Source organism: Carcharhinus amblyrhynchos, chromosome 19 (assembly GCF_965287045.1).
Source record: "Carcharhinus amblyrhynchos chromosome 19, sCarAmb.v2.hapA, whole genome shotgun sequence".
NCBI classification, from domain to species: domain Eukaryota; kingdom Metazoa; phylum Chordata; class Chondrichthyes; order Carcharhiniformes; family Carcharhinidae; genus Carcharhinus; species Carcharhinus amblyrhynchos.
In genome coordinates, this window is record NC_137342.1 from 42,933,949 (window position 1) to 42,959,689 (window position 25,741).

At 42.6% G+C, this 25,741-nt stretch overlaps 1 protein-coding gene across 1 annotated transcript in view; it reads right to left on the reverse strand.

Annotated features, from left to right (window-relative positions):
* Positions 1 to 25,741, reverse strand: part of net1 (neuroepithelial cell transforming 1) — a 128,680-nt gene that overhangs the window by 70,401 nt on the left and 32,538 nt on the right. Inside the window, exon 2 of the mRNA XM_080207673.1 lies at positions 9,605 to 9,668. Coding sequence (XP_080063799.1) covers positions 9,605 to 9,668 — 64 coding nt within the window. The remainder of the gene's footprint in view (positions 1 to 9,604; positions 9,669 to 25,741) is intronic.

Below are 25,741 nucleotides of genomic sequence, written 5' to 3' on the forward strand. Positions count from 1 at the left end.
CCCCAATAGCATTGATTGAATGGCATAGGTGAACAATCCTACCTACATTCATAAAGAATTATAATACATTTATATTACTGCACAGTTGGTAATAATGCTAATGTTTCCAGTTACACAAAAAGAATAGTTTTTCTCAACATTGCAGTCATAGAATCATAAAGCTTGAAGAGGGTTCATCTGGGCTGTGCTGGTTCTGTCCAAATTATCCAATTAGTCCCATTCCATTGTTCTTTACCATAATGCTGAAAATCTCTCCTTTTCAGCTACATATCAAATCGCCTCTTGAAAACAAAGATTGAATCTACTTCTATCACTATCACAATCACTGCATTCCATAACTTGCTGCATTAAAAGTATTTGCCAATTATTTTAAATCTGGGCCCTCTGGTTAACAAAAACATGATTCTCCAGTCAAATAAACAACCACCGCTGGCAGTACTCAGTGCTGCATACAAAATGCTGTTTGCGAGCAGCAAGCATTTAGAATGCACAGTTAGCCCGCATAGACCAAAAAACGTAGCTTCTGTCTGCTAACAGACCTTGACCAAACAGAAGAGCAAACTAGCATTTTCTCCCTAATCCAGTAGTTTCCAACCTTATATATGTCACGGCACACCTCTATTCTAGAGAAGATTTTTGATGCACATCTCCTATTTTCTCTGAACTGCCCTCCAGCAAAGGACTTCTTTGGGACGATTTTCGGCCTTTGCTATCAGAAAGAACAGTGACGTGGGCGGAAAATCAGGAGAGAATTGGGAAACGCAGGGTTTCCACATTTTACTGTGCATGCAAGGGTGCCAAAAATTTGATTCCCAGCATAATAATACTGAGCATTGATGGCGTCAGTTTGAGCTATCACAAAACCTAGGCCAGTGACATGGAAAAATGTAAACAGCCCAATATAAATCTAAAATGTATAAAGATAATCTTGATTTCCTTAAAAACACAGCTCACAAATAATTTATCCAGTTCTTACAAGATTTAATATTTTGAAATGATCATCAGCATGAATGTTGACTGTTTCTCTCCACAGATGCTGCCTGATTATCTGGATTTTTTCAGCTTTTTCTCTTATGTTAGATTCCCAGCATCGGCAGTATTTTGCTCTTGTATTAATATTTCAAGTACTATTACCTCAGGGAGTAAAATGAAGTATATGAGAGAAAAAACAGTAGCATAAGTTAAGAGGAGAATGCTGGCAGAAGTCTCAGCATAATGTTAATCTCATATCTAAACACTAGCTAAACATAACTATTGCCATGATTTCGATATTGTGACTTTCAGAGCAGCATATGCCAATTTAACCTGTCTCTCTTGCTTCTCCCAGGGTTTTTGCACCTTTTTTGAGTTTTCACTTTTTGTGTGGGTGCATGGAACCTTTGTCTTCAGTTCCAAACCCTGTTGGTCATGTCCAGTGTAAAAAATCTAATCTGCGTATATACAACTCTTTCCCTGTCGGCTCATGCACGGGAAGTATGAGGTTCATTGGGTCTTGGAAATGTGACCACAGTTTTTGTTTCATTGCATGAATTTTTAATCATCCTGAATCTTTTTTTTGTGGCACACTTGGGGATGGAAGGTGCGTTCTCTGATTGGAAATCATTACCCTAATCTTTATCCAATTCTGTAGAGACACTAAACCATGCTGACGCAGAGCTGAATTGATGGGGTCAATGTTTCAGGTCTAGATGACCCTTCTTCAGAGTTCAAAAAAGGGGTGGGGTCAAGATGGAGAGGAAAATTCATAGTCTAAAATTGTTGAACTTAACATTGAATCCAGAATGCTGTTTGGAAGATCAAGAGTGACTTGTCCAGCTTGCATTGGACATCATTGGAGCAGACTGAGAACAGACATATGGGCCGAGTTGCAATGGCAAGCACTGGAAGGTCGAGGTCATGCTGTGGATGGAGCAACGGAGTTCTGCAAAGCAGTCACCAGGTCTGCTTTTCCAATGTTTTTTTATTTGTTCATGGGATGTGGGCTTCGCATTTGTTGCCCATTTCTGAGGGCATTTAAGAGTCAACCACATTGTTGTGAATCTGGAGTTACATGTAGGCCAGACCAGACAAGGAGACAATGGTTTATTTCATAGTCATCATTAAATTTTTAATTCTAGATTTTCTTTTTGTAGAGGTGACTGCTCTGGGGGGCACTAAATACAATAGACCAAATTGAAGAAGGTGCAAGTGAAATGCCACTTCACAGGAAAGGAGTGTTTGGAGCCTTGGACAGTGAGGATGAAGGATGTAAAGATGTTGTACCTTCTGTGATTGCATGGAAGGTGCCGTGGGAAGAGAACGAGAGGCTGGGGGAATGAAGGAGTGGATTAGGAGATCACAGAGGGCAACTCCTTCAATCTGGTCTGTTGCATTTGCTACTCCCAATGTGGTCTACTCTACATCGGAGAGACTAAATGAAGACTGGGTGACTGCTGTGTTGAACACCTCTGGTCTGTCTGCAAGCAAAACCCAGACCTTCCTGTCACTTGTCACTTCAACACACCTCCCTACTCTCCTGTCCACATGTCTGTTGTTGGTCTGTTGTAATGCTCTAGCGAACCCCAACGCAAACTGGAGGAACAGCACCTCATCTTCTGATGAGGCATTTTATAGCCTTCCAGACTGAACATCAAGTTCAACAACTTCAGAGCATAAACTCGTGTTTCCACCTCCAGCCCATTTCCATTTATTTTATTTCATTTCATCTCATTCTCCATTGTATCGTTCTCTTCTTTCTACCCTGCCCCCCAACCCCCTTCTTCAAGCCAACTGCCATATTCCTCAGGCAGTCCTTTATCAAGCTGTACCTTTGTTTCACCATTAATACATTCTGATCACTTCACGGACACCCTCAACACCTTCTCAGCCTTCTGCAAGCTCATTTACATTCCCTTTATCCAATTCCACCGCCCCTCCCTACCCCCACAGGATAAATCTCTGCTGACTCCCTTTCCTCCCAGCTTCGACAAAAGGTATTCCAGATTCGAAACGTTAGCTCCATTCTCTCTCCACAGATGCTATCAGACCTGCTGAGATTTTCCAGCATTTATTCTATTTTTGTTTCAGATTCCAGCATCCGCAGTATTTCGGGTTTGTCACAGAGGGTGTTGTCCCTGTGGATTGCTAAGAGGGAGTGAGGGGAAGATTTAGAATTGGCATCATGCTGGAATCGGTGGAAATGGCGTGATACTCCAGATCCACTGCAATGTGCTTAAGAACATAAGAAATAGGAGCAGGAGTAGGCCATCCAGCCCTTCGAGCCTGCCCCGCCATTCAATAAGATCATGGCTGATCTGTCGCTGCTCAGTTCCACTTTCCCGCCCTCTCCCCATAACCCTTAATCCCCTCTCTTATCAAAAACCCATCAACCCACGTCTTAAAAATATTTAGCGAGGCAGCCTCCACCACTTCAACGGGCAGAGAATTCCAGAGATTCACCACCCTTTGAGTGAAGAAGTTCCTCCTCAACTCCGTTCTAAACTGCCCCCCTTTTATCTTGAGGCTGTGCCCCCTAGTCCTACTGTCTTTTTTGAGCGGGAAGAGTCCTCCACCTTTATCCTATCCATCCCATTCATCATCTTATACGTCTCAATGAGATCTCCCCTCATTCTTCTAAACTCTAACGAGTACAAGGCCAGTTTATTCAGCCTCTCCTCATAGCTCAACCCCCTCAACTCCGGTATCAGCCTAGTAAACCTCCTCTGCACTCCCTCCAAGGCCAAAATATCTTTGCGCAGGTGCGACGCCCAAAACTGCACACAGTACTCCAGCTGCGGCCTCACCAATGCCCTATACAGCCGCAGCAAGACCTCCCTACTTTTATATTCAATCCCCCTCGCTATGAAGGCCAGCATCCCATTCACCTTCCTGACCACCTGCTGCACCTGCAAGCTGGGTTTTTGCGACTCATGCACAAGGATCCCAAGGTCCCTCTGCACCGTCGCTCTTACATGTCTTCTGAAATGACCTAGCAAATGCAATTAGGGGTGGGCAAAAAATGTTAGCCGAGCCAGCAATGCGAATATCCCATGAAGGAATAAAAGAAACATTTTGAATATCATGGATGGAGGTATGTTTAGAAAGCCTTTGAAAACATTTTACATTGGAACCTATTGAAAATTGACAGGTATGGACTGGAACAGTGTGGGACAAAAAAAGATAGAAACTAGTTAAAATTAGGAAATAGTAACATTTAAAGGGCTGGTTTGTGGTTGTATCTGGGTGGCAATGCATTCCGAATTCATGCTCGGTATATACAATGGTTTGTATATAGGGAGTGGTATCAACCATTTGCAGATGATACTAAAATAAAAGACATAACAACTAATTCCAAACACCAATGGAAAGTTGTGCAGAGTGAGCAGTGTCTTCCTTTCAAGGTTTGCTGTTGCAGGTTTAACAACACAAGACAGCAGAAGCAGCATCTTCAAAAGGATAAGCTGTGAAAAATCAAACAAAATCATGGACTTAATGGCATGTGCAACATAAAGCAAAGTGGGGATATCTTTTTGCCTTAGCAACAGCACAGTTTGTGTGCAGATTTGCACTTTGCACTACCAAAGGTTGAGAGAGAGTGCTCCTTAAAATCTACCGCTCTGAAAAAGCTTTTGGTGATTTACCCTCATATTGCCTTGCGGTTCTGTATAAAATTTTGCCTTATAACATTTCTAAAGTGCTTTGGGATATCTTATTACAGCAAAGGTGCGATATAAATGCTGATGAAATTAGTGAATGGTTAGAAAGAGGGAGAGGCGTTTGACAAGGTACCTCACAAGAGGTTATTGCAGAAGGTCAGGGGACATGGAGTTGGGGGTAGGGTGTTAGCGTGGATAGAGGATTGGTTGTCAAATAGGAGGCAGAGAGTGGGGGTCAATGGGTGCTATTCGGATTGGCGGTTGGTGACTAGTGGGGTGCCCCAGGGGTCGGTGCTGGGGCCTCAGCTATTTACCATTTATATAGATGATCTGGAGGAGGGAACCGAGTGCAGGGTGTCAAAATTTGCTGATGACACCAAGATTGGGGGAAAGGCAAATTGTGCGGAGGGTGTGGAGAGTCTGCAGAAGGATCTAGATAGGCTGGGCGAATGGGCCAGGAAATGGCAAATGGAATTTAATGTTGGCAAGTGTGAGGTGGTCCACTTTGGTAGGAAGAATGGTAGGAAGGACTATTACTCACGTGGCGAAAAACTGCAGCAGGCGACGGTGCAGAGGGACCTCGGGGTCCTTGTGCATGAGTCGCAAAAACCCAGCTTGCAGGTGCAGCAGGTGGTCAGGAAGGCGAATGGGATGCTGGCCTTCATAGCGAGGGGGATTGAATATAAAAGTAGGGAGGTCTTGCTGCAGCTGTATAGGGCATTGGTGAGGCCGCAGCTGGAGTACTGTGTGCAGTTTTGGGCGCCGCACCTGCGCAAGGATATTTTGGCCCTGGAGGGAGTGCAGAGGAGGTTTACTAGGCTGATACCGGAGTTGAGGGGGTTGAGCTATGAGGAGAGGCTGAATAAACTAGGCTTGTACTCGCTAGAGTTTAGAAGAATGAGGGGAGATCTCATTGAGACGTATAAGATGATGAATGGGATGGATAGGATAGAGGTGGAGAGACTCTTCCCGCTCAAAAAAGACAGTAGGACTAGGGGGCACAGCCTCAAGATAAAGGGGGGGGGTGCGGTTTAGAACGGAGTTGAGGAGGAACTTCTTCACTCAAAGGGTGGTGAATCTCTGGAATTCTCTGCCCGTTGAAGTGGTGGAGGCTGCCTCGCTAAATATTTTTAAGACGCGGGTTGATGGGTTTTTGATAAGAGAGGGGATTAAGGGTTATGGGGAGAGGGCGGGAAAGTGGAACTGAGCCACAACAGATCAGCCATGATCTTATTGAATGGCGGGGCAGGCTCGAAGGGCTAGACGGCCTACTCCTGCTCCTATTTCTTATGTTCTTATAATATATACTTCTTTGGATTGGCAAATTATTACAGTATTTACTTTCTATTATTGATTTTACACATTGTATAATGAAATGCAAAAAGGAAATAATGCTGAATTTGTACAGGACATGGTTTTGGCCACTGGTGGTTACTGGATTCTGGACATCTCAACAGAACCATCAATAAAAGGACCAAGTGAAGATTCACTAGAACGATGTGAGGAATTGGAGAGTGGGCTACAAAGACAGACCCAAACAATGACATGATTTTCCCCAATTGAAAGAGAGAAAATTAAAAGGACATTTTATTCAAGTTCTCAAACTTATGATGGGCTTTAGTTGAAGTGAACAATTGTTTTCACTGCTTAACGAATCAGTGGCAGGGATTCCAGGTTAGTCACTTGAAAAAATGATGGGGAAGATAAAAAATTCTCCTCCTGTCCCACCACAACCAAATGAGGATATTAGATTGTGGAACCAGAAAATGAGACAAGTATTCGGGAAGAAAAATATAGGATAGAGAAAATAAAATTAGAATAAATAGTTTTAAGTAAAGAGCATCAAGCACTAGCCAATCACCTCCCTCAAAAGCGTAATTTCTAAGATTCTAAGAAAGAAATTAAAGATATAGTCTCACTTTTTGTATCATAAGAATGAGAACGTAAGAACTAAGAACATCGTAGAATCCCTGCAGAGCTGAAAAAGGTCATTTGGCCCATCGAGTCTGCACTGACCACAACCCCACCCAGGGCCTATCGCTGTAATCCCATGCGTTTATCCTGCTAGTCAGCCTGACACTTAAGGGGCAATTTAAGATGGCCAATCCACCTAACCCACACATCTTTGGAGTAGGACTAAGCAATTCATCACCTCAAGCCTGCTTTGCAGTGAGGCATCTTATAACATCTTGTAGAGCAATGAGTGAGGGAAAGGAAACCAATGCAGCTATCTATCAGTTGCCATCAGCCAGCAAAAACTCCTGTTGTGTTCTATACACAACACGAAACCAGATTACATAAGAACATAAGAAAATAAGAAATAGGAGCAGGAGTAGGCCATCTAGCCCTTCGAGCCTGCCCCGCCATTCAATAAGATCATGGCTGATCTGTCGTGGCTCAGTTCCACATTCCCGTCCTCTCCCCATAACCCTTAATCCCCTCTCTTATCAAAAACCCATCAACCCGCGTCTTAAAAATATTTAGCGAGGCAGCCTCCACCACTTCAACGGGCAGAGAATTCCAGAGATTCACCGCCCTTTGAGTGAAAAAGTTCCTCCTCAACTCCGTTCTAAACCGCCCCCCCTTTATCTTGAGGCTGTGCCCCCTAGTCCTACTGTCCTTTCTGAGCGGGAAGAGTCTTTCCACCTCTATCCTATCCATCCCATTCATCATCTTATACGTCTCAACGAGATCTCCCCTCATTCTTCTAAACTCTAACGAGTACAAGCCTAGTTTATTCAGCCTCTCCTCATAGCTCAACCCCCTCAACTCCGGTATCAGCCTAGTAAACCTCCTCTGCACTCCCTCCAAGGCCAAAATATCTTTGCGCAGGTGCGGCGCCCAAAACTGCACACAGTACTCCAGCTGTGGCCTCACCAATGCCCTATACAGCTGCAGCAAGACCTCCCTACTTTTATATTCAATCCCCCTCGCTATGAAGGCCAGCATCCCATTCGCCTTCCTGACCACCTGCTGCACCTGCAAGCTGGGTTTTTGCGACTCATGCACAAGGACCCCGAGGTCCCTCTGCACCGTCGCCTGCTGCAGTTTTTCGCCACGTAAGTAATAATCCTTCCTACCATTATTCCTACCAAAGTGGACCACCTCACACTTGCCAACATTAAATTCCATTCGTCATTTCCTGGCCCATTCGCCCAGCCTATCTAGATCCTTCTGCAGACTCTCCACACCCTCCGCACAATTTGCCGTTCCCCCAATCTTGGTGTCATCAGCAAATTTCGACACCCTACACTCGGTTCCCTCCTCACATACACTGTTACACAGGCAGGAGATTTATCACAGATTACCTGTCTGCTTAACAAGGAATGTTTGTGTTGTGAGAGGTCTTACTTGTTGACAAATGATACCATCTCATCAGAAGCTGAATGGCAGCAGTGTCCTATTGCCAGAGATAAGTTGATCACACTGAAACTGCCTTGGGCTTTTTATTTAATCTACACAATGATAAGCCTACAGAAACTCAAGACATAAGGGCTATTAATACTCAGAATTCTGAACTAAATGCTGCAGCTAACGAAGGTGAAATGAAAGCACCCAAAGCAAACCAAAAAAAACAATACAGCGTTTTGTGAAACACCTGATATGTTGGTGAAATGTCTCATGACTCCCAGATTGTTTAAACTATTCAATTGTGGCATAGCACTGATCAGCATGCATCATAACATGGCACTTCTGCTGACACTTTTTAAAAGTCGCTAGTTTATTTGATTAAGAAGCTTAATCAGTCTTTCATCTGAATTTACACCCACTTTTCTAATCAATTTATTTATTTGGCCCTTTTTCATTGATATAATTGAGGGTGCCACATGCTGAAACTTCCAATTAAAAAGATTCCTACCTAGTTTTGAAATAATGAACTGCAAAACTATTTTCCCAAATGTTTGTTACAAAGCTTTCCCTCTTTTTGCCCCTCAGCAAGTCAAGCATTAATTTAAAGTTCAATGCTTTAAAATTCAATAATTCAAAATGCTGGATCATTGAAGTTTTGAGATACCCAACAGGACTTCCACTGTTGAATCTCTCCACCAAAATAATCCTGGGAGCTGCTGTTCACTAGAAACATACTGCACCAGCCATGTAAATACTGTGGCTACAAGAACAGGCTGGAGGTTTGCAACTCATGGCCAGAAACATAGTAGATAATCCCTGAGAAGTTAAGAACTATTTACAAGTCACAAGTCAGGGAGTTGAGAGAATATTCTTCATTTGCCTGGATAAGTGTAGTTTCACCAACACTTACTAAGTTTACTTGAGTGAGACCCACCCACCACCTTAAAACACTCGCTCCCCTATTGGCACACTGCGCAATAATGAGCACTACATACAAGAAGCACAACTGCAACTCTCTTAGGCTCCTTCAACACACACTCCAAAATCCACCTCAAGGGATAAAGGAGTAGATGCATGGGAGCACCAGCTAGCAAGTTCTCTTCAAGATACACGCCACTCTGACTCACAACTATATCACTGTTCCTTCACTGGGTCAAAAACTTGGAATTTTCCCTTCGAGCACTGTGGGTGCACCACACGACAGACTGCAGCAGTTCAAGGCAGTGGAGCTTCACCATCTTCTTCAGGGAAATTAAGAGCAGGCAACAAATGTTGCCCTTGTCAACCATGAACACAATCCATGAGAGAAGTTAAAAAAAAATTAGATTTCAATCCTAACAAGACAATCTAATGATCACTTCCTCACATCTTTCCACATTTTCCTTCCTGTTTTCCAGTTGCCCACAAATGCCTGCTTCCAATGTCCTCTATAACTGCTAACTCTGCTGACATAGGTCAAGGCATCTCCACATCATGACACAAGTCAAAACAGAATACTATTGCTAATAATAGGAGCCAAATACCATCAATTCTTACATTAAATTATAGCTATCACACAAAAAGAAACCCAAACTTTTATAAAAGCATCTATAGTGTACTGAAACAGAAACTATACATACCAAAGTAAAATCCCAGGGTCCCGGGGTCAGAAAGGTGAAGGAACTTCCTCGTCTGAGAGGAGGCCTGGAAAACAGATAGCCAACAGTTTAAGGGAGTATCTGTCATTAGACCTGACATGAACCAGTTAGAAAGTTCCGATCTTCTCTCAAAAGTGTGATTAAAGCTGGAAAGATCAAAGATGATCAAGTACACAAAATGCACAGTATTCAAATCTAGATTTGCGGAATTTATTTTAACTTCAGCAGAAAGGCACACCAGCTAATGAAACCCATGGCATCTTGTCTGTCGCCCTTTTTTGATGTCAGGACTACGAGCAGATCTAGCAATCAGCCAACACAACACTTCATGCTGTAGAAATGACTTGGTCAACAGAGAGTTTTCTAAATATTACCTGCTGTCCAAAAGGATAAGAGCAACTTTATATACAAGGCCAGGCTCCTAACAGCTGCAATTTGAGCAAGAGTATTTCTGGGTTTAAAATTGGCATCACGACCAACTGCTCTTTGTAATGCTTCAATCGCTTGTTCACACAGCAATATATCCACCTGCTGGACATCAATTATTATTTTGTCAGTCCAACGAGGAATCAAAAGTCCTTTTAAAAATGGATCTAAACAGACTGCATTCAGATTTCGCATTGCTTTATGTCACTACACTTTCTTCAACAACAAAAAAACTGTTGTGACCTAAGTATCCAATTACAGTATTGGATTGTCTTTTACTAGTGAAGGAGCCCGGACAATCCGAATTCTCTTTAAAAATAATACAATTTTGTCTTTAAAAATTAATTGAATCTCCCTTGTAGGATTTTAGGTAGTTTGTCATTTCAACTTCACATAGAATCATAGAGTCATAAAGATTTACAGCATGGAAACAAGCCTTTGGCCCAACTTGTCCATGCTTCCTTTTTTAAAACCCCTGAGTCTTACTTCTGTAGTGGGCAAGGTTTTAGAAAGAATTATTAGGGATAGGATTTATAGTTATTTGGAGATTAATGAATTGATTAGAGATAGTCAGCATGGTTTTGTAGCGGGAAGGTCGTGCCTTACTAACCTTATTGAGTTCTTTGAGAAGGTGACCAAAGAGGTGGATAGGGGTAAGGCAGTAGATGTGGTATATATGGATTTTAGTAAGGCGTTTGATAAGGTTCACCATGGTATGCTTCTGCAGAAAATGCAGATGTATGGGATTGGTGGTAATTTAGGTACTTGGATCAGGAATTGGTTAGCAGATAGGAGACAGAGGGTGGTGGTTGATGGTAATTATTCATCATGGAGTTCGGTTACGAGTGGTGTGCCTCAGGGATCTGTTTTGGGGCCACTGCTGTTCGTAATCTTTATTAATGATCTGGATGAGGGTATAGTTGGGTGGATTAGTAAGTTTGCTGATGACACCAAAGTCGGAGGTGTGGTAGATTGTGAGGAAGGGTGTCGAAGTTTGCAGGGTGACTTGGACAGGTTGCAGAGCTGGGCCGCGAGGTGGCGGATGGAGTTTAATGCGGAGAAGTGTGAGGTAATCCATTTCGGTAGGAATAACAGATGTGTTGAGTATAGGGCTAACGGGAGGACTTTGAATAGAGTGGAGGAGCAGAGGGATCTAGGTGTATGTGTACATAGATCCCTGAAAGTTGGGAATCAAGTAGATAAGGTTATTAAGAAGGCATACGGTGTCTTGGCGTTTATTGGTAGGGGGATTGAATTTAGGAGTCGCAGCGTCATGTTGCAACTGTACACAACTCTGGTGCGGCCGCACTTGGAGTACTGTGTGCAGTTCTGGTCCCCACATTACAGGAAGGATGTGGAGGCTTTGGAGAGGGTGCAGAGGAGGTTTACCAGGATGTTGCCTGGTATGCAGGGGAGGTCCTATGAGGAGAGACTGAGGGATTTGGGGTTGTTTTCACTGGAAAGAAGGCGGCTAAGAGGGGATCTTATAGAAACATATAAGATGATTAGAGGTTTAGATAGGGTGGATGGTGATAGCCTGTTTCCTCGGATGGAGAAATCTAGCACGAGGGGGCATGGCTTTAAATTAAGGGGGGGTAGTTATAGGACGGATGTCAGGGGTTGGTTCTTTACCCAGAGGGTGGTGAGGGACTGGAATGCCCTGCCTGCTGCAGTTGTAAATGCGCCTAGTTTGGGGGCGTTTAAGAGATTGGTGGATAGGTTTATGGACGAAAAAGGAGTGGTTTAGATTAGTGGGTCAATGTTTTTTTTTAAAAATAAGACTGGTCGGCGCAACATTGTGGGCCGAAGGGCCTGTTCCGCGCTGTAATGTTCTATGTTCTATGTTCTATGTTCTAAGCTAGTCGCAATTGCTTGTGCTTGGCCCATATCCCTCTATACCCATCTTAGCCATGTAACTGTATAAATGCTTTTTAAAGGATAAAATTGTGCCCGCCTCTACTACTACCTCGAGCAGCTTGTTCCAGACATTCACCACCCTCTGTGTGAAACAATTGCCCCTCCAGACACTTTTGCATCTATCCCCTCACTTATGCCCTCTAGTTTTAGACGTCCCAGACCCCACCCTTTGGGAAAAGATATTGACTATCTAGCTGACCTATGCCCCTCATTATCTTATTGACCTCTGTAAGATAATCCCTCAGCCTCCTATGGTCCAGAGAAAAATCCCAGTCTATCCAGCCTTGCCTTATAACTCAAACCATCAAGATCCTAAGCATTTTAGTAAATCTTTTCTGCATTCTTTCTAGTTCAATAATATATTTTCTATAATAGGGTGATCAGAACTGTACACAGTATTCCAAATGTGGCCTTACCAATGTCTTGTACAACTTCAACAAGATGTCCTAACTCCTGTATTCCATGTTCTAACCAATGAAGCCAAGCATGCCGAATGCCTTCTTCATTATTCTGTCCACCTTTGATTCCACTTTCAAGGAGCTATGAACATGTACCCCTCGATCTCTTTGTTCTACAATTCTTCCCATTGCCCTACCATTAACTGAGTAAGTCCTGCCCTGGTTCAATCTACCAAAATGCATCACCTTGCTTTAGCTAAATTAAACTCCATCTGCCATTCGTCAGCCCACTGACCCAATTGATCAAGATCCCATTGCAATCGGAGATAACTTTCTTCACTGTCCACTATGCCACCAATCTTGGTGTTATCTGCAAGCTTACTCATCGTGCCTCCTATATTCTCATCCAAATCATTAATATAAATCACAAACAACAGTAGACCCAACACTAATCCCTGGTGCACATCATGCACATCTTTGGTCACAGGTCTCCAGTTTGAAAAACAACCCTCTACAACCACCCTCTGGCTTCTGTCATCTCGCCAATTTTGTATCCATTTAGTTACTCACCCTGGATCCCGTGAGATTTAACCTTATGCAACAACCTACCATTAGGTACCTTGTCAAAAGCCTTGCTAAAGTCCATGTAGACAACATCAACTACACTGCCCTCATCTACCTTCTTGGTTACCCCTTCAAAAAACTCAATCAAATTTGTGAGACATGATTTTCCATTCACAAAACCATGCTGACTGTTCCTAATCAGTCTTTGCGTCTCTAAATGCCTATAGATCCTTTCTCTCAAAATATCTTCTAACAACTCAACCACTACAGATGTGAGGCTCACTGGTCTGTAGTTCCCAGGCTTTTCCCTACAGCCCTTTTTAAACAAAAAGCACAACATTTGCCACTCTCCAATCTTCAGGCACCTCACCAATAAATATTGATGATTCAAATATCTCTGCTGGGGGCCACTTCATCAGGTCCTGGGGATTTATCTACCTTTATGTATTTTAAGACTTCCAGCACCTCTTTCTCTGTTATATATACACTATTTATTTCCCCAAGTTCCCTCACAATCATGCTCGTCTCAACAGTAAATACTGATGAGAAATATCCAATTAGGGTCTCATCCATCTCTTGTAGATCTGCACATAGATAATCTTGTTGATCCGTAATAGGCCCTACTCTCACCCTTGTTACTTTTTTGCTCTTTATGTATTTATAGAAGCTCTTTGGATTCTCCTTTGCCTTATCTGCCAAAACAATCTCGTGTCCCCTTTTTGTCCTCCTGATTTCTCTCTGAGCTCTACTCCTACACCTCCTATACTCTTCAAAGGATTAGCTTGATCCCAGCTGCCTATGCATATCATGTGCCTCCTTCTTCTTCTTGACCAGGGCCTCAATATCCCAAGTCATACATGGTTCCCTACTTCTACCAGCCTTGCCCTTCACTTTCAGAGGAATGTGGTCACCCTGAAACCTGGTTAACACACTTTTGAAAGTTTCCTACTTACCAGACAACCCTTTGCTTTCCCACAGACTCCCCCAATTAACTGTTGAAAGTTCCTGCCTGGTACCATCAAAATTGGCCTTGCCCTAATTTGGAATTTTAACTTTTGGGCCAAACCTATCATTCTCCATAGCTATCCTAAAACTAATGGAACTATGGAAACTGGTCCCAAACTGATCCCTCATTAACACTTCTGTCACCTGCGCTTCCCTATTTCCCAAGGGGAAGTCAAGTTTTGCCCCCTCTCTAGTCCGACTATCCACATACGAATGAGAAATTTCTCCTGAATATACTCAACAAACTTCTCCCCATCCAACCCTTTAATACTACGGCTGTCCCAGTCAACATTGGGGAAGATAAAATCCCCTATTATTCCTGGAGCTATCTGTAATCTCCTTACATATTTGATCCTCAATTTCCCGCTGACTATTTGGCGGTCTAAAGTACAACCCTATCAAACTGATTTCCCCCTTCTTATTTCTCAATTCTATCCATATAGACTCAATGGCCGAACCCTTGGATATACCCCCTCTCAGTCCTGCTGTGATGTTTTCCCTAATCAAAAGTGCAACTCCCCCTCCTCTCTTACCTCCTGTTCTATCTTTCCAAGAGCATCTGTACCCTGGAACATTGAGCTGCCAGTCCTGTCCTTCCCTAAGCCATGTTTCAGTGATTGCTATAATATTCCAGCCCCATGTACCCATCCATCCCTCAGCTCATCTGCCTGGCCTGTCAGGCCTCTTGCATTGAAATAAGTGCAGCTTAATCTGGACTTCCCTTGCTCTCTGTCTTGCTTTTACCTGATCTGTCTGGTACTAGGATTACTGGCACTGCCTTTACTATTTAATGTGCTCTCTTTAACTTCTATGCTGTCCTCAACTTTCTCTTGTCTCCCCACTACTTTGGGTTCCACCCCCTTGCCAAACTAGTTTAAATTCTTCCAAGCAGCTCCAGCAAATCTCCCTGCCAGGATGTTAGTACCCTTAGGTGTAACCCGTCCCTCTTGAACAGGTCATCCCTTCTCCAGAAGGGATCCCAATCTTCCAAAAATCTAAATTCCTACCCCCTGCACCAGCTCTCAAGCCGCGCATTAATCTGTCTAATCTTCCTATTCCTACTCTCACTAGCACGTGGCACCGGTGAAGTCCAGAAATTACTACCTTCAAGGTCCTGTCCTTTAGCCTTCTGCCTAACTCTCTATCTTCACACTTCAGGACCTCATCTCTTTTCCTACTTATTGTTGGTACCAATGTATACAATAATCTCTGGCTGCTTACCCCTTAAGAATGTTCTGCAACCGCTCAGAGACATCCCTGACCCTGGCATTAGGGAGGCAGCACACCATTCTGGAGTCTCGATCGCGATCACAGAAATGCCTGTCTGTGCCTCTAACTAGCAAGTCCCCTAGCACTACTGTTCGCTTGCTCTTTGCCCGACCCTGCTCTGCAGCAGAACCAGTTGTACCAGCAGCAGCCAAGCAGCTGCTGATATCTTCCCCTGGCAGGCTATCCCCCTCAACAGCATCCAAAACGGTATACCTGTTTGAAAGGGGAATAGCCACAGGAGACTCCTGCACTACCTGCCTGCCTCTCCTGGTGGTCATCCACCTACCTGACTGAACTTGTGGTGTGACAACTGCCCTGTAACTTGTGTCGATCACACTCTCTGCCTCCTGAATGCTCCACATTGCATCCATCAGCTGTTCCAACCAAACAATGCAGTCTGTGAGGAGCTGCAACCAGACATGCTTCCTACAGACAAATTTGTCAGGGAGATTAGATGGATTTGATTTGAATTATTATTGTCACATGTATTAACGTACAGTCAAAAAAGTACTGTTTCTTGGGCGCTATACAAGCAAAACATACCGTTCGTGGAAAAGGAAACGACAGAGTTCAGAATGTAGTGTTACAGTCGTAGCTAGGGTGTAGAGAAAAATCAACTTAATGCAAGGTAAGTCCATTCAAAAGTCTGACACTCGCAGGGAAGAAGCTGTTCTTGAGTCAGTTGGAATGTATTCTCAGACTTTTGTATTTTTTTCCCAAAGGAAGGTGGTGGAAGAGAGAATGTCTGGGGTGCTTGGGTCTTATGCTGGCTGCTTTGCTAAAGCAGTGGAAAGGGTAGACAGAGTCAACAATGGGAGGGTGGTTGGCGTGATGGATTGGGCTACATTCATAACCTTTTGTAGTTTCTTACAGTCTAGATTGCTCCCTAATTTTCCACATCTGGCAGGTGGAGCATACCACTGCCCTACTGCCCTTTCCAGGTAATAGGGTAAAAGAACCTCAACTCATCTTTCCCTTGCTTACGGTCCTTCCGACAACATTTTTTTAGTTAGAGGAGGAGGTAGGGAAGGAAACACTTTACTGTTCACATGAACAAGAATAAGAGCATTGCAGGATAAAAAGAGACATCAAAAACTTTTCACTCATCAGGGCACTTTGCAAGAATGGCAGTTTAAGGGGAAAGCAACAATTTATAGTGCATGAGAAAAGAATGCTGACTGGTTGGCAAGTGGACTCTAATTGGTAGAAGTGTTTCCATGAAGGATACAGCAGTTGAAGGATACAGTTAACAGACAACTGCCAAGCATTGTTTGAAACTTAAATCATATAGTTTCATCCTGATTGGTCAAGGCACTGACCTGAAGAATGAATCAGGCTGTCAGTCATGGCTATTACTTGTATTGTTTAGCTGAAAGAGGTGCAATGTGTGTATCAGTTCTTACTGTCTGCAAAGAACAGGGCCTTGTTTATTAATACACGTAGCTTCCAGTAAACGCAAATGTGTCACACTGTGAGCATGACTAACAATCTTAAATTGGTTGACAGCTCTTCACACAACGAAAATTATTTAACAAATGCCGTCCAATCACCGAGTCACATCTAATATTGGACACTGTTTTGAGTTTTCCAAACATGGGCTGATTGATACAGTCTGTACCTTGCCTGTTGCGAATAATAGAAGGGATATCCTGTTTGATACGATCTGCCAGTCTTTGAGCTGCTTGGCCTACAAACACAACACTGGTGTTGAAATTCATATACCACGTTACTTGTTTGAGAGATAGGTCGAAGAACATATTTTTGGCTTAACGGCAGCATCCTGGTGACAAATACCAACTGAGTTGCTACTGCATGGTAACAGTGTGAAACAGCTAGCTTCACTTTGGGTTTTACAACTTCTTGAGCTACCTTGCCCTTTCAGGGTAGTGGGAGGTAGACTGAACACTTTTCAGGGCTGGAAATAACAGCCTTGGCCCATTCATGGGTTTGTGTGACATAGAGAGCAAAATGATATGCTCAGGGTAGCAATTATTTTGCAGGATGCCTTTGACGTGCCTTATTTCAGCATTAAGCTTGCGCAGTGAGCAAATGGCATGGGTACTATTTACATGGTAGCTGATAAGATCAATTTTCTAGCGTTTGGAACTCTGAAAATCCCAATGCTATATTGACCAGTGAAGGTAAGCTTACAGCAAACCCTGCAAGAGAACTCCCTGGAGGATTTCTCAACTTGTGCATCAAGGAAGGCGAGTTCATTTGACTGTTCCATAGAGCCTATTGTTATTTTCCCCTTATACTGGGTATTCTTGCAAAGCATTCTGAAGATTACAAGACAAAAAGCTTTGGTGTGTCTCCTTTTATCCCACAATACTCAAGGTCTGTATTGCCAAAAGAATTTCTGTATTCTGTACGACCTCACCAATGTCTGAACTATAGTAAACTCGACTAGGAAAAGGACACTACTTAAGCATCCTCTCCTCCATGGACAGATTATACATGCTTAAGATAACTTACAGTATTTAAAATGTAGAAAATATAACAAACCACACTTAGTACATTTTGAAATCAGCAATTTTACAAGTAACCAGTGTTTATTCTACCCACATTTCACAAGAAAAACTTCGACAAGTTGGAGGGCGAAAAAGTTTGGTTACGAAAACTGGAACTTATGTTGCACTGCATTTCTGGAGCTCACTGCAGATACTTTAAATCATTGCTTTAAAATAATTGCAACTACGTTAAACCCAGGTGATTAAAATGTTGGTTGGAAAGCAAATCGTTTCATAGTGTCAACAATCTCATAGTTGAACAAGAATGATCTGACTCTTTGTTCAACTAGGAACACAATCAAATGTACAATAAGTCCTCAGTGGCTCTTGGAATTTAATCAACACAAAGTGGTGCAAAACAATATGCTGGCAACAAGATCTGTAGAATACAAACACCAGAAATCCTGTATCAAATAAATTATAACTCAAATGCAGGTTGGCCAAAGCACACTAGTTCATGTCTGGTCAGTGCTCAGTGTCACGTTTCAAGAAGTCAAGACAGAAGAGTTATTTGTTAAAGCAACAATATGCGTGCAGTTAAATAGAATCTTTAACATTGTAAAGGAGGGGCAAAGTTATGAAGGGACTTCTACATTAATATTTTGAAATTATTTTCTGTTCATGAAGTATAACTATGATATATCAGTGTTAATTGTCAATTCCTAAGCGACCTGAGGCAATTGTGGGGGGAGAAAACTAGCCCTTTAGTTGCTGCAGTTTTCATGGTGCTGAGGGATTGTAAACAACAACATTCAAGAATGATGTGTAACTTGAAGGGTAATTTGAATATAATACTCTTTGCACAATCTTCTGCTGATCCTTCTAGCAATATCAAGGTCATGGTCAATACTGTCAAAGTAAGCTTGGTAAGCTGCTGCAATGCAAACACAGTCAGCTAGTTTATGTCAGCTTTGGATATTGAGAGGTTTCTCCCATCCGGGTGAATGATAAGTGTTCCATTACATGACTGTATTAGCCTGAATGTGATGCATTGAAGGAAAGGGAGCCAATATGTAACGACCCCATACATTCTCTTTTCCACCTTCTTCCATCAACAAAAAGATAGAAAAGCTGAGATCACATACCAACCAACTGGACAGCAGCTTTTTCCCTACTGCCATCAGACTTTTGAATCGACCTATCCTGCATTAAGTTGATCTTTCTCTACACCCTAGCTGTGACTGTAACACTACATTCTGCACTCTCTTGTTTCCTTCTCTATGAATGGTATGCTTTGACTATATAACACGTCAAAAACAATACTTTTCACTGTATACTAATACATGTGACAATAAATCAAATCAAATAGAATGCATTCAGCAGAATTTTGCACACGTTGATGTTTATGTAGGATGGAGTTCAGAGGCCATGCAAAACATTGGAGGCCTTAGCTTGACGAGGTAACGGTATGGCAGAGAGTTTCAACTGCAATAGCAGTACAATAAGGATGCAAGGAGAATTCTTTTAAGGTTAATGTGTAGGTTCAGTTGGCAGTTAGGAAGGCAAATACAATGTTAGCATTCATGTCGAAAGGGCTAGAATACAAGAACAGAGATGTCGTTCTGAGGCTTTATACTTTGGAGTATTGTGAACAGTTTTGGACCCCATATCTAAGGAAGGATGTGCTGGCCTTGCAGGGGTTCCAGAGGTTACAGGTGCCAAGCCTCAGAAGAATTTGCACTACATGTCACCTACAACACAGAAAAATGCCCCAAGGTGCTTCACAGAGGCATATTATGTGAAAAATGAGAGATGAACTAAAGGACAAGGTGAGTGGAGTCGCCAAATCTTGGATAAAACTTGATTTTAAAAAGGAAGGAGGAAGAGAAGATTTGGAAGGGAATTTCAGAGCATGGAGTCTAATGGCTGAAGGTATTTCAAATGGTTTTCTATGTAAAAGCTGCTATTTAAATGCCCATTGTTCTGTTGTTTACCTATTTTGATCCCTCACCCTTAAAAACGATTGCTCAAGCTTACAACTTGCTCATGGAAACTACAAGTCTCATGTTGGATGTAAGGTTCTCAGGAATCTATCCTTGGTCTCCTCCTGGTTGAAATCTACATGATGCCGCTTAATGACATTATTCCAAAACATTTTGAGTTGTGCACATAAGCTGAGGACACCCAGCTCTGCCTCTCTGGACCCTCAACTGCCTCTTTGCTGTCCAGTGGTGGATGAGCAGGAATTTCCCAAAACCAAATATTGGAAAGACAAGTGCACGTGGTACCCATCACAAGCCTGTTTCTCTAGCCACAATTCCATCCCTTTCTCTGACAACTGTCTCGGGGATCACTTAGACCATTCGTAACCTTGATCTTGTATATGACGCAGAGATGCACTCCAGCGCAGTTCCTTCAAACATCTGTAACATCACTGGTCTCTATCCCTGTCTCAGCTCATTTTGCTGAAGTGCTCATCCATGCCTTCGTTGCCTCTGGAATTGACTCTTTCCACGCTCTCGAGGATGGCTGCCCATCTTCCACCCTCCATAAATGGTGGACTCACCAGTATCTTAAGTCATAACAAGTGCACTCCATTCATCAGCCTTGTGTTTATTGACCTGTACTGACTCTCAGCAACATCTTGATTTTGAAATTCTCACCCCGGTTCCAAAATCTATCCAAGGCCTTGCATCCACCCTAACTCTGTAACCCCTTCTGGCCTTTAAACCATCCAAAATCTCCACGCTCCGTTCAACTTGGTCCTCTTGCACACCTGATGTTTTTAAATCACTATACCATTGGTGGCTGTTCCATTGATTATCTCGGCCCTAAGCTTCAGAAATAGTTAAAGGAAGGTAGTCATCGTTGAGTGTCAAGTTAGCATTGGTTGCCCAAGACCCAAGATAGTGAGTAAGATTATTTATAATCTCCCTGCAGATACTCCAAGTGGCTCAAACCGAAAAAGAAACTCTATTTAATGATGGCATCAAAATTCTAATTTTCAACTTCAATAGTTAAATTTTAAATAAAATGTTCAAAATCAAATGCTGTGTCAGAACTGAACACCACAACCCTTTGATATAATGCAACTGGTCCAATTTGCCGCAACAAAGATTCAACATTTTCCTTCCTCTGCTGGGGGTGTGCTAATGCTGGGTCATAATTCCATTGATTGTAGCACTCTCTCTTTCTGAATGATCCCACGCAGCGTGTGTAATACCCAGGCAGAGGGTATTAAACCAGTTTTTTCCTCTGGAGCGTAGGAAGCTAAATAATGAGGGGCATAAATCAGGTAGACAGTCAACATCTTTTCCCAAAGGTAGGGGAGTCTAAAACTAGAGGGCATAGGTTTAAGGTGAGAGGGAAGAGGGGCATTTTTTTTCCCCCACACAGAGGATGGTTGAGTGTCTGGAATGAGCTGCCAAAGGCAGTAGTAGAAGCAGGTACAATTTTATCTTCTGAAAAGCATTTAGGCAGTTATATGGGTAAGATGGATATAGAGGGATATGGGCCAAAGATGGGCAATTCGGATTGGCTTAGTGTTAAAAACTGGGCAGCGTGGACAAGTTGAGCTGACGGGCCTGTTTCCATGTTGTAAACCTCTGACTTTAACCGAAGATTACTCCAATTTTCTGAGGCAATTTTTGAACACTACAGCCACTTTTCCTCATTCCTTATACAACTTACACACCATTTCCGGATCAGCCGCATTGATTTAGATAAATATATTTATTCAGGTGCCAGGGAACAACAACAACTTGCACTTGTGTAACACCATGAATGTTGTGCCACTTCCCAAGGTATTTCAGGGGTGACTTTACAGAACAACATTCAACATCAAACAGGAACTTGGTTAAAGTGGTTGGATTTAAGGTGCGTTCCAAAAGGAGGGGACAGAGATAGAGAGGCAGAGGAGTTTCAAAGCTTTGGGCCAAGGTAGTGCGAAGGCACACCCTACCACAATGAAGAAATTAAAATCAGGAATGCACAGGTGTGCAGAGATTGAAAAACATGTATTCAAATTTTAATAAATGAATCTTGGTTGGATCTGGGTCAGGATCCAATACAGGTTAGCAAGCACAACTGTGGTGGGAGATAACAGGACAGCATGCCACTTAGGATAGGAATAGCAGAATTTTGAACAGGTCCCAAATTTAGAGGGAAGAAATTGGGATACCAGCTGTGAAAACACTGGAATAATCAATCAAATATTGAGATAACAAAAGCATGGATAAGAGCTTCAGCAAATGAGCTCAGAGACAGAGAGGAAGTGTGCTACAGGTATGAGTTTGGCAATGAAGTGGAGTTATCACTGGAATCTAATCTCCAGACCAAATACACCACTAAAGGTTGCAAATGAGGTGGCTCAGCCTCAGGTAGAAACCAGAAAGATGGATGAAATTTTACTTTGTATTTAGAGCAAAGAAGCAGGCCATTCTGTCTAACAGCTCCACATGCCGAGCGGGCAAGAACTGAAGGTAATAACTGTAGTCTTCAACTATTTAGGTGGGATGCGATTTCTGTTCAGAAAATACTGGATGTTGGACAGGCATTGTGACACAGAGCATGGAGAGCTTGGAGTGGGTCGTGGTGAGGTAAAGTTGGGCACCAACGTACATGCGCAATCCAAATTTATATTTTCAGCTGATGTCACTGAGGAGCAGAATGTACATGAGCTGGATCTTCGGGAACACAATGTGCAAGAGAGACTTCCAGTTTCCATCAACAAATGGTAAACTCACACAATTAGATTTTACAACAAGTCAACTGCCTGACCAGAAAAGCAGATTCATCATGAATGTTGATAATTTGCTCCCCTCCTCCAGACTCCCAGTCAAAAGATAGTCAATGTAAAAATATTAAATAACCTTGGACTGCTATGTATATTGTGACTAGTATTCAGTAGCTAGCTAGTGCATGACTGTGAATGTTTGCTTTGCATTTTCTCTAGGTTCGAAGTCCTCACTCCAAGTCTGCCTAAATGAGACACTGACCATTAAGGGTACTTGGCATAGCAAAGTTTAATGTGGGACTAGGAACAGTACAGCCCAGTGTGATATAGTGATATGACCAGAGTCTGGAGAGAGTTATGGACTGGAAAAAGGCCTGTGCCAAAGCTAGCATGAAGTTAACCTCCAGTCTGGATAATAATTTTGTACATACATCCAGGTTATGCGTCATCAATAAACACTTAATATTCAACCATAAATCGGACTCAGGATCTCTTCACAAGACCTACTAAACAGGCAACATAGTAGCAACATATGGAAAAACTCAAAACCTCAGAGGAGCTGGGAGTATGATCATCAAGTTCGCAGATGACACGAAAATTGCTAAATAGCAAGGAGGAAAGCCTTGGGAATGACATGATGATATAGATGAACTGGTCAGATGGACAGAACAGTGGCAAGTAGAAAGTGTGAGGTGATATGTTTTGGGAAGACTAACAAAGCAAGGGAATCCACAATAAACAGCAGAATGCTAGGAAGTACAGAGGACCAGAAGAGCTTGGAGTGCATGTCCAAAAATCCCTGAAGGCAGCAGGACAGGTAGATAAGGTGGTTAAATCAACAAAAGGGATACTTTACCTTTATCAACCAAGACATAAACTAATAGGAGCAGGGAGGTCATGATGGGGATGTAAGAAACATTTGTTAGGCCACAGCTTAAGTACTGTGTGCAATCCTGGTCACATCACTACAGGAAGGTCGTGAAACAAAGACAGAAAATGCTGCAAAATTTCAGCGGTCTGACAGGATCTGAAGTTAGATAAAGAGCCAAAGTTTTGAGTTTGAAGTTGAAAGAATTTACTGATGACCATGAACCCATTGTTGATTGTCAGAAAAACCCATCTGGTTCACTAATGTGCTTTACGGTAGGAAATCAGCCATTCTTGACCTGGTCTGGCCTACATGTGACTCCAGAGCCACAACAATTGGTTGACTCTCAACTGCCCTCCAAGGGCAACTAGGGCTGGACAATAAATGCTGGCCAGTCAGCAACGCCCATTCCCACGAATGAATTTAAAAAAAAAGAAAAAAGTCAGCAGTTAAAAAAACCTGCCCAAGTCCAGAAAAATTTAAAACTCGTAAAAGGCTCAGATTTAAGGTGATTTGTAAAAGATGCAAATGTGATGTGAGAAAAATCTTTTTCACAGAGCGAGTGTTCGGGCCTGGAATGCACTGCCTAGAAGTGTGGTGGACACAGTTCAGTTAAAGCATTGAAGAGGGCATTAGATGATTATTTGAATAGAAACAATGTGCAGAGGTATGGGGAAAAGAAGGGGGAATGGCACTCAGCCATCATGTTCATTCGGAGAGCCAGTGCAGACATGATGGGCCAAAGATCTCCTTCTGTGCCATTACCACCCAGTGATTCATGGATAAGCACTTTCCAAACCAGTCCAGACTCAAATACAGACCAGACCAGGCACAAAATTAGACACTTTGGTGAAAGCGATAGCTTCAATTCTGGACAAAAAGACAGAAGTTGAACAACTGGTTACACTACTTTATTCAGTAGGTTTGATAGCCAAATATATAACACAAGAATCAATCAGCTAAATTTAACAAAGTTCTAAAATTATTTGATACTGTGAGAAGAAACAAAAATCGTAGAGAGCGCAAAATTCAACAAATAGGAGGAGGCATAAAACATCCAGGAACCAATTGACTTTTATTAACAAACAATACAGATTAGCTGAACGCTGTGATCTTAAATCAGAACTTAAGGGACAGAATTGTTGTGGAAATAACGGATGCCACCCTTTCAGATGTGCTTCAGGCCAAGGAAGATTTGACCCTTGAAAAGGCCATACAAATTGTTGGGCAATCTAAAATATCCCCATGGCATGAATCCATTTTATGTGATGGCAGCAAAGCATGGTACAGAGCAACCCATACTATCCAGCTAGGAAAGCAATAAAGGGGCAGAAATACTCCAAACCAACGAAACCAATACCCAAATTGGCCACAAGAAGGTAGGCGACACGCTATGCTGTGAAGTCAAACAATTTCACAAATGCGATCAATGTTCTGCAACCTCAGGACAGAGTTTTATTTGAAACAGCATGAGCCATTTAAGTGCTAAATACAAACACAAAACACCAAGCTGGATAGAAGATCCATTCTTTTATTCATTTGTGGGACCTGGGCATTGCTGGCTGGCCAGCCCATTATCCCTAGACGGTATATGAAATCAAGATTCCACACTTAAGTGGAGACCCAATTGTGTTTCGTGGGTGTGTTGAAAGATCCCAGACTTGCTTTCTAGAATGCGAACATCTCCATGAACAGTCACCTTGCTAGCTTCCTAAATTGAGCTCAGAGCCAGTGTGACTGTCCTCTCAGACAATGAGCCACGGCTGAGACACCTCTAGCTACTGACAACAGACAGCACGATGAACCTCAAGACATCTGACTTCTGGTTATCGGTGAGATTCTGGAAGCATTATGGTATAGTGGCAAACGAATTTTGAAGTCATGTATATCATCCATTACCAATCTCTCTCTTTTCCAAGCAGAAACAACATAAGACATCAAAACAACTGCCATAAATTATTTAGAATTGCAAGTTCCCATGAGGTCCAACAGGAAAGAGCCTCTCGACTGGACCTTCAGCTCTGAATTATCTTCACTCTTGCAGAGCTAGCTTGTCCAATTTCCTTGTACTTGGCAGAAGCTCCTCATTGGTCAGACCAGTCAATCATTCAGATAGTTTTCATGGTGCCTTGAGTGGACAAAGAGAATAACCAGCAGCTGCAAGATGAGCCCCAATCTCAGGCTCCAACATTTCTCTATCACAATACCTCTAAACATCACAGCACTAACATAGAACATAACAGTGCAGTACAGGCCCTTCGGCCCTCAATGTTGCACTGACCTGTGAAACAAATCTAAAGCCCATCTAACCTACACTATTCCAATATCATCCATAAGCTTATCCAATGACCCTTCAAATGCCCTTAATGTTGATGAGTCCGCTATTATTGCAGGAAAGGCATTCCACGCCCTTACTTCTCTCTGAGTAAAGAACCTATCTTTGACATTTGTCCTGTATCTATCACCCCTCAATTTAAAGCTATGCCC